This window comes from Nanorana parkeri, unplaced genomic scaffold (assembly GCF_000935625.1).
Source record: "Nanorana parkeri isolate BGI_ZX_2015 unplaced genomic scaffold, ASM93562v1 scaffold1020, whole genome shotgun sequence".
In the NCBI taxonomy this organism is placed as follows: domain Eukaryota; kingdom Metazoa; phylum Chordata; class Amphibia; order Anura; family Dicroglossidae; genus Nanorana; species Nanorana parkeri.
In genome coordinates, this window is record NW_017307288.1 from 312,334 (window position 1) to 322,373 (window position 10,040).

The 10,040-nt window shown below is 40.0% G+C and overlaps 1 protein-coding gene across 1 annotated transcript in view; it reads right to left on the reverse strand.

The window, feature by feature from the left end:
- Positions 1 to 10,040, reverse strand: part of FBN2 (fibrillin 2) — a 197,951-nt gene that overhangs the window by 73,342 nt on the left and 114,569 nt on the right. Inside the window, exons 25-29 of the mRNA XM_018567207.1 lie at positions 9,405 to 9,530; positions 7,864 to 7,992; positions 3,777 to 3,902; positions 938 to 1,063; positions 529 to 651 (exon numbers count right to left, since the gene is read on the reverse strand). Of these exons, the coding sequence (XP_018422709.1) occupies positions 529 to 651; positions 938 to 1,063; positions 3,777 to 3,902; positions 7,864 to 7,992; positions 9,405 to 9,530 (630 nt within the window). The remainder of the gene's footprint in view (positions 1 to 528; positions 652 to 937; positions 1,064 to 3,776; positions 3,903 to 7,863; positions 7,993 to 9,404; positions 9,531 to 10,040) is intronic.

The window sequence follows — 10,040 nt, forward strand, 5'->3', positions numbered from 1 at the left end:
GCTGATGGTTGTCATGGCGATAGAATGCTGAGCCAGATCGGGAGCCACGCTGTGTAATCTGACACAGCACGGCTCCCGTGCCGGGTCAGCATTCTATCGCCACGGCAACCCTCCGCCGATCTCAGCGCACTACTGCCCGGTCCCCGCCCACTCCGCTGGGTTTGTCGGCTGTGAGCGGGAGAGGCAGAGCGTGCGAGAGGGAGGTAATGTATACAGAGAGGGCACCTCTCTATATACATTGCCCCCCTTCCCCCTCTCTATATACATTGCCTCCCCTCCCCCCTCTCTATATACATTGCCCCCCCTTTGTTCCTTAGGTCCGCCACTGGTGTTGCCCCCACCTCTTCCGTATGCTGCTGTTAGGGCCGGGGGAGGGGGGGCCAAGAAATTGTTTGCCCAGGGCCCAATCAGTATTAAAGACGGCCCTGCATGCATCATTCATATGAATGGAGCTTGTTACATACAGCAATTCAGACTAAAGCCATCACAGTACAAGAAATCATCTGGCAGTACAGAGATATCAGTTACCTCCACAGGTTCTTCCGTCTGGCAGTAAAGCATAGCCATCAAGACAACTGCATTTATAGCTGCCTTCTGAGTTTTCACAGTGGCTGTCGCACCCTCCATTCATTATTTTACACTCATCAATATCTGAAAGAAGATTTTCATCATTACTTGACTGTTCTGTAAGATCTCTTAATACCTTATGATTACTTGATCCAACTACAGCTAAACATATTTTAGGATTTATTGTTACAAAAATTAAAAAGGGATAACAGGGAAATGTTCTGATCCTCTATATTAATAATAATAATAATAGTAATAATAATGCATTTTATGTTTCATCTAAGTACAAAATTACGTCTATCTGCCTGTCTTGCTATGTATGATAATATTAGTCAATGATCCATTCTATGATGTTCTCTCCTTTACTTACCAATGCAGCCTAGCCTGTCTGGAGTGGATTGGTACCCTGGGTTACAAGCGCACTGGTATGAGCCAATTAAATTCACACATTTTCCATTTCTGCATAGATTGTCACTGAGGGAACACTCATTGATATCTGCATAGAATACAAAACATGTTAATATTATGAAATATACACAGACTACAAATAGAAAGTATTGACTCATTTACCTTTATAATTTTGTAAATCATAAATGGTACATTGCAAAAAATACATATACATGGCAGTATATAATTTTTAAAGATTTGGAACATGGATTAACTTTGCTGCATTTTAAAGGGGCTTCTTTGACCGCTTTCCCAGATTTTTATAAAGCTTCTTTCTATACAGCTGTGAAGTTGGAAAATTATGAAGTGGTTTTGATAGCAGCAAATTGAAATAATGCAGCTGACAAAAAAATTCTTTGGTGAAGTTCCACAAATATGACTTCTTTACAAATGCAGCAACATCTAAAGCATGTAAAAAAAGTATTTAGAATCTCAAAGTGGCCAAATATAGAATACAGCTGTAAAAATAAAATGTTAAATACCATTATATATAAGTCAAAAGGCTCAATTCACAAAGTTAATACATCAGCATAGGGATACTTGTTTTCAAAAAGTTGAAAGTTATTTTCAGCCAATGAGATGTGAAAACGACAGTTACATGCCTGAAATTAAAGCTTTGTGAATTGAGCCTGTGAAAATGGGAGAAATAATTAAAAATAGTCCACTTGAAAAAAAATGTTTTCACACATTTCAGTGTGGTTGCAGTGGAAGTAGGTAAACTCCATATTAATGTCCATAGTTTTGAATGAGATATCCAACAGGCTTGCAGAGATGTGATAGTCAGGTGTCTTACAGGGTACTCTTTGAAGAAGTGTTTCCCTTTCAATAGAATAGTGAAAAAAAACAATTGTATACAGCATCTTATGGACTCCAGATACAGTTAAAATAAACTTTGGTAAAAAGATATTAATTTCTGGCTCATCAATACTCACTACAGCCCTTCAGCTTCAAGTTCAACTTCCAGCATTAACAGATAATTGATCATCACCTGGCCAATAGGCCGATGTCATTATAACATCATGTTTCTGCCCTTAATTTGAATCATTAACAGCCAAAACATAATGGACAACAATAAAAAGATATAAAGTATGTAGGATCTGTCAAAGTTCACTCAACACTTTAGAGACAGTTAATGTAACATTAGAAGCAGAATGAAGACTGCATATGAGAGACAGCTCAGGAAACATTGTCTTGGTAACCAGCATGGCTGCCCTACACACAACACACACAGGAGCAGAGGAGAGTGGGCGAAGACCAAGCCCTGTGGCTGCCAAAACCAATTGGACAGTGTCAACTCCTGTGTCCACCTCCTCAGCCAGGTCGGCGTATCAAAGGGACAGCACACAGTTTCACATGAACATCCTCCATAGCTACCATCACTCACAGTGATGGCATCACTGACACGTCACAATTCAGAGCAACAGTTACAAAAAAAATCATAATATATTATTAACAACAGCCATAAAGCTCCACAAGTGGCGCTTTTTCAATAAAAAGTATTTATTCTTAAGTGCAGTAACTAAAAGTGAGCAATCAAAATCCATCTTGCATTGTTCTGGTTAAGACTTTTATTGATTAAAGCTGGCATAGGTTGCAGTTCTCTTATTTAGTCCACGGGCTAATGAGAGAAAGACAGTCACATCCCCCGCCCAAGCTAAATACTGTGGAAAGAGGATTGTCCAATGCTGGCTATTGTATTCAGCATGTGTGGCTGGCAGAATACAGTGGGGCTGCCAAACAGTGACTGCATCTGATAGGATACAGTCACTGTTTGGCCGAAAATGTGTTACGCAGCTCAGTAAATTTTTACAAAAACTTTTAATGGCTGGGTGGTACTTGCATGGCCACCCATTGCTCATATTCCTGCTTAATCGGTAAAAATGTGAGCCACCGATAGCCAGCGTATGACTCCTAGTAAAAATCAGCAGGTGGTCTGAGATATGTGAGACAGCATTTGTACACATAGACAAAAACACAAAGGTACATGGCTGCATTATCCCTGGCCCAGCATAGATTCTGCTGTGGAATTATACATGAACAAAGATGGTGCCAAAGGAAGGTAAGGGCGTTTATTTACTAAATAAATAAAGTGTTACGCTTACACATCATTTAGCATGCATTAACTTAACATGAAAAACATGGCTGGTGCTTGGCCTCTTTCAATAAATATGTAAATACTGCCTTAGCTGGTAAGTTGTCACCCCGGCATATATTTATATATCAACATGCCATGAGCATCACCCATAAGCTTTCCTTGGTTTTGTGTAGTTGAACAAATAAGTGCTGATTTCCCATTGCTTGATGTACATCATTGCTCTTTGCATTAGGTTAGACTAAATATGACAACATCATTCATTACCTTTTACATATTTCTGTGTTTCTCTGTAATTTTATTTGCACCTAGGTCTGTTACCATAGTTACTATTTAATCTATGATTCAGCCCATCAGTACCAAAGCTACTCATAGATTCCAGGTCCTGTTTAGTTAGCCTGCTCATGTCTACCAGTTTTACAAATCAGATTGGACGTCAGCAAGAAATAAGTTATTTTCAGTCTGACATCAGACTTTGTTAACTGGTTTGTTAAATGTGGCAGTTGGAAGAAAGAGACAGGAGGGTAATTGGAAGTCTTCGCCAAAACACTGACAGAGTTTTTTTTATGTTGTCTAATGTAAAGGGAATGTATTTTGTGATCTGTAAAGTACAAACACACTGCCTTGTAACATGTCATATGGAACGGTTTAAGTCATGATGTAAACTCACCTATACAGGCGTCCCCTGATAGAGTGAGCTCATGTCCAGGGGGACAGTTGCACAGAAAACTACCCTCAGTGTTCACACAATCTCCTCCTCTGCACAGCAGTGGGTTCCGTTCACATTCATCTATGTCTGTAAGGAAACAAGGCAAACAGTTAAATGAACCAAGCATTTTATCTTAATTGTTCCACTATTATAAAGGCTGTCAGGCTAGCGGAGAAAATCTATTACTGAAATATAACATAACAGCAGTGTGTCCTCTCCAAAGCCTGAGAACCGTGTACTTTACATCAATAGTACATCAGGCAACATTCTTGAACGTATCATTTTATTTCAGAATAGGGGTATTGTAAAAATGAATGTTGCAAGACTAACTAGACGCATATGATATATATCACTGAACAATGTTTATACTTTAGTGTTTGTGTTTTATGTTGGTTACCACTTCTAAAAAAGGGTATATTTTATGGCAGTTTATCCTTAAGTGCTGCTTCCATTTCTGCCATGCGGGGGGTAGATATAAACTTTTTTTGACTCAAAGTCTGAGCTGGAATCCCTGTTGCTAAGACACAGTTACTATTTGGTGTGTTGTTTTTTTAAACGTCATTTTGTCTAGCCAGATATCATTGGAGCTGCAATGTCTGGGCGCAGACAAGGGAAGGATTCCAAATGGTATACATTTGACATTGATAAGTTAAGTATCCAGTCTTATAGTATTTTCGGTTTTGGTGTCGGGTTAAAATGTATTTATAGTAATTTTTTTTTTGGGGGGGGGGGTTAAATCCCCTGTAAGTTATTTTTACTGTTTGTGGGGAGACATCCCTCTACTTCCTTTCCCTAAGATGCAACAGGAACTGAGAGAAAATCTCCAAAAAATTAGAGGACTCTCCTTCTTAGACAGTTGTCACAGGAACAGGAGTCACTATTGGTTACCCTTACCTGACAACTAAAAAATTCTAGATTTGCCATTTCTTTCTGATTTGGTGGTACAGTTGTTTTAATCTATGTTGGGTAGCAGGTTATTGTGGTTGAAAGCTGAAGGAAAGCACAGTAAACTATTCAAGTGTATGAGCAGCATTAAGGTGGCCATTGACATGAGATGAATATCCAGCCAGATTAGAAAAGGTTCATCATGTCAATCACACCGACCAAGCCATATCAGACTCCCGCTGTATACCTCAAGTGCACTGCCAGCCCCCAGAGATTCTGTAGTAACACTACTAGGTATGAACCTGCTCCAAAGGTTATATTTACACCAATAAAAGAGTAATGAGGTGGCAATTAAAAAGGCAAATTAGACTTGTTTGAAAAAAATAAAATAAAATACCATTTACTTTGTCTAATGTTAAACAAGGTCCAGTTGAAAAGCTTGAAGTTGGCAAATTAGAACAAAATTCACAGATTACAGGTACAAAGTTTCACAGCTGAATGGTGTAGTTGCACAGATATTTGCTACATTTTAACAGACAACAGAATGCAACATATGAGACATAGCAAGTAAATGTCCCCAAGCTGGACTTGTACAACACAATAATCTCCAAATATAATAGTGCCCCAGCCTATTCAATATATAAGCCACCTGCAGATTCAGAAAGCCCCCAGCATTCTGCTGGTATTACCTGTTATAATATAGAAACATATAAAGAGTGATGGCAGGAAAAGTGGTCCATCAAGTCTGCCCCTTCTTAATTATTTTTTTCTTCTTTTTTGACCCTTTTGTCGCAGTATAGATCTATCTTCATCCTTATATTTTTTTTAATTCACTTGACTAACTTACTACCTCTGCTGGAAGTCTGTTCCAAGGATAAACTATTCTTTCTGTAAAAAGTACTTTCTAAGGTTAGCAACAAACTGTCCTCCTGCTAGTGTCAAGATATGTCCTTGAGTTCTTGATCTTAGCTTCATATTGAAAATACCACCCTTCTGAACCTTATATCAGCTTATTCAAATTCTACTGTAATTAAAGGCTCCAGTTATGTCCCCCCTTTCCTTTCTTTCCTCAAGACTGTTTTTCATGATCTGGGATCAGGCTCAGAGTCCAGCAGCTGAAGCAGCAGGCAATTCGTAGTATAACAGGCCGGTTGCGGTACACAAGCAGACGGTAGTGGTGGAGGAGCAGGCAGAAGCGTAGTCAGTGAACATGCCGAGGTCAGGAGCCAAAAGGTATCAGGTATGTAGCAGGAGACGGAGAGAGTAGTCGGTAAATCAGCAGCCAAGGGGCGGTACACGGGAAGCAGTACGAGCAGATGTAGCACAGGGGGAGCAGGAAGCAAGATCAAGGCAGGAGCACAATAATCTGGCAAATAGGAAGTGCAGAGGCATGGCTTAAAAAGGAAGCTCAAGGGAGGAGCAAGGAGTTCAGCAAAGATTAGGTATAACTGAGAATTACACAGGAGAACAGGCAAGGAGCTATCCAAGGTTCTAAGGTGGCTCAGCAGGTAGAACCACCGCCAGCTACAGCTGAGGCGCTGGGTTCAGATCCGGTTCCTGACACTGTTCAGATTAAAGAGAAGTATTTGAAGAGTGAAATGTACTATTCCCAATACTTAGAGTTGGTGTGGGACACTGCAGCTATAATGAGAGATGCGTGATCGTGTGTATAGAGAGCAGTGACTATCAATCATTATTTCCCACAGGGATTCCTCCTCCCCACCTCATTTCTCCAGCACCCACTGGAGGGTCATATGGGAGGGGGTGGCACAGCTGGCTCTGGTTTCAGAAAAGAAGACCCAGCTGTCAACCTGGCAGCTGGGTAATTCCTGACAAGATTGTTGGCATCCTTCCTTGCTGCAGCATGGCTCTGCGCTGTCAGCAGATAACGGGCAGTAGCCCTCGTTAGACTTGCTTTGGGTCACAGGAGTACATTAGTAAATGAACTCCTATTACCCTAAAGAGAAATAAAGCCATACAAATAGGTTTGGCTTTACTTCCTGCTGTCTCTTCTGACATGATTTATCCTTTAGACCCTTCACCATTTTGTTGTCTTTGGACTCAAGCTATTTTATCAACATCTTTTTGCAAGTGAGACCTCCAGAACTGGACACAGTATTCTAAATGAGATCCAGGAGATAATCAGGATATCCTTCCTCCTGCTGGTGATCCCACTAGTAATGCACCCCCAGAATTCTATTCACTCTCCCCACTGCCAGGACACACTGTGAATAAGCACACCCACAAAATCTGTTTCCTCTGAGGCTGAACTGCAGTTTCCACTGCATTGACTAATCTTCCAGCATGGCCAGATTATGTTCCATGTTACAAACAACTAAACAACTCTATGAATATAAACTCTATTGCATACCTTTGCCCACCAAACCCTCAGTTTTATCACTCATAAGGGGATTAAACAGAACCAGACCTAGGACAGAGCCTTGTGTTACACCACTAGAGACTGCTCTCTGCTCCATATGAACCCCATTTATAACCATACTCTGAAATTTATCCTTTAGCCAATTGTTTTTACTGAATCATCCAAGGGTTAAGTCTCAGCTTGTACAATTTTTATGAGGTCATTATGTGGATCTGTATCAAATGCTTTGCTGAAATCAAGATAGCCTATATCCACAGCATCACCCAGGTCCAAAATATTTAAAATTAAAATATTTTTTAATGATCATTGATCCTTCTTTCAGGAGATGGCCAAAGTTCTAGGATGGCACACTCAGGGAGATTGATGAGGCAAACTCAGGGATTGCAGAAAAAGTCTATGCTACACTGTGGGTGCACTGAGCAGCAGTTTGCCATTCACATCAATTCAAATGAAGTCTAAAAAAACACATTAACAGCACATACTAGTGAACATCAATAAAATAAAACCCATGTTAACATATGCCTCCTGGTGGGAACAAGTCATAAAGCAGTTCTGTCGAACCTGGGTTAATTGTACTACCCACTAGAGTTGTACACAGCAGGCTCTAAACCATCAGGACAGCTTACTACATGGAGCTGAAAGGTAGTAAAAGGAACTGTACATGCATTCCCTTAAAACCTTCTACAAATTCTGAGTTTAAGCTATTAATTTTTATTACTTGTAGTGATGCCAAAATAGAAAACTGCACAGAAAACTAAAAACATCTAGTGCTGTGGAACTTACCCATACAGTTCTTCATCATCATGAAGCCACTTTCAAAGCCTTCAAAGCACTCGCATTCAAAGCTGCCAGGCGTATTGACGCAAGTACCACTCCCACATAAATCAGGGGAGATCCGGCACTCATCAATGTCTGAAAATAAAACATAACATTAATGTAGTTTATACATAATTTATTAGAAGTTACTGTTCCAAATGCAGGGGTCTTTTCTGAATGGAGGGGGTCATAAGCTGTGTCCCATTCCTCAAGAAAGGTAAATGACACTGCCACCAATGAAGAAGGGGTAAGGGGGTGTAATTATAACTCCACTTTCCCTTTGGTGACAATGTTAACAGTTATAAACAGCTCCACCACCCCAGATTTAGTGGTGGTGGTGTGGATTGTTCACAAATCCCTGGGCGCTACCATGTTGCTAGCATCATTAGTGGCAACTGACAAGTCAAAGTTACTACCTTCAATGCTCCATGCTTAAACTGTCTCCAGCTGGCTCTGACTGACCACATCAGAGTTAGAACTTTTAGGCAGATGTTGGAAGGAGATCACTTTGCATCTCTGCCGAGGCACACAGGGAGGAGGGAGGGACAGACGAGAGTAACTGGCAACTGTGCCACATGAAAGGCAAGAAACGGAATGGTGGAGATGTACCCCAAGGGAAAAGTGAGTAGTTCACCACTCCTGGTCCTAAATGGGCCCCGCTCTGCCTTGGGCCCTTAAAGCAGCCACATGGGCTCCCATGGTAGTAGTTCCAACGCTTACTGCTTCCCAAATCGAATCCCTCTCTCCCTTGGGGCCTGTATATACTGCATGAACTGCACACATTAGGGATACACCAGTGTCAAGATGAACGAGCGATATGTAAGTGTAGTAGAAGAGGAAGGTAGCAAAAGACATAAATAATGATACTTGAGGAATCAAGGACTAAGTCTACTTACATTTTTTTTTAAATCTGTGGGCGCTGTCATGCTAATGTAATGAATGGCTGAACATATACAGGCTGGGTTTAAGCAGATGGATTTAAAGCATGAAACTCTTTACTCTTTCCCCAATTTTTCTTTGCAATTTAAATTTGTAAGATTAGGGGCTCATGCCAATGGGTGTGTTTTTCTGCATTTGACCTGCATTTGGAAGGCACGTCAAACACAGGCCAGCAAATTCCCATTGACTTTAATTGAGCAGTACACATGGCAGATCAGATGTCGCATTTGGCCTGCTTTGCATTGAGTTGTGCTGTTTCTCTTTGGATACAGCATGTCCAATTAAGGTGGTGTAAAGTGCATGAAAACCAGGACAAACATCTTTTCTTGTCAAATACTGTTTTCCATTTGAAAGCATGCATTTGCATAGCAAACATAGAGTTTGATAAGAATGCCAATCGACATGAGCCTTTAACAGAGATCTCACTGATGTCAGTATTTGTCTAGCAGAGTTGTGTGCAGAATAAGCTAATAACCAGACAAAAAAATTATCATGTTTCTCACTACAGCAATGAACACATGCATACAACAGATACAACTACACAGAAAAGTATGTCGATTCACTATTACCTGTACAATTTCTTTCTTCTGCATCCAATGCAAATCCATTGTTGCATTTGCACTTAAAACTTCCAATTGTATTTCTGCATTTTCCATTGGTGCATATCCCAGAGAAGGCTTTACACTCATTTATATCTATGAAGAAAGCAAAGTATGTTATCCTGTCCTAGGGATAGAGCGACATGATACAGATCGAGGAAACAGCTAAGGACTCCTGACTCTTCTCTGACTTACCTGATCTGCAGTTTTATCAGTGACTCAAAATATTTTAGGCCCCCTTCAGACTATGCATTGTGGTAATGCAGTACAACACATGGAATCATATGGCACTGTACGTGCCAACGGACATGCCATCACAATGGAATAGCATAGTATAAAGGGGGCCTTAAAGCAAGTGAATCAACAGCAAAACAGACATATCAACTGACATTTTGCAAAAAAAGGAAAGCAATGATAGCAGCTATATTTTTTTTTGTGACATGCTACATTTTAGGGTCCATTGAGATAGTCATGTTCCAGTATCACAAGGTAAAAAAATGTTTTATTTATCTTATCATTTTTTAAGTTTTTTATTTTTTATAATTATTTCTTACTTTTTTATAATTATTTTCTTATTATTTTTTATATTTTTTTCTTATAATTGTT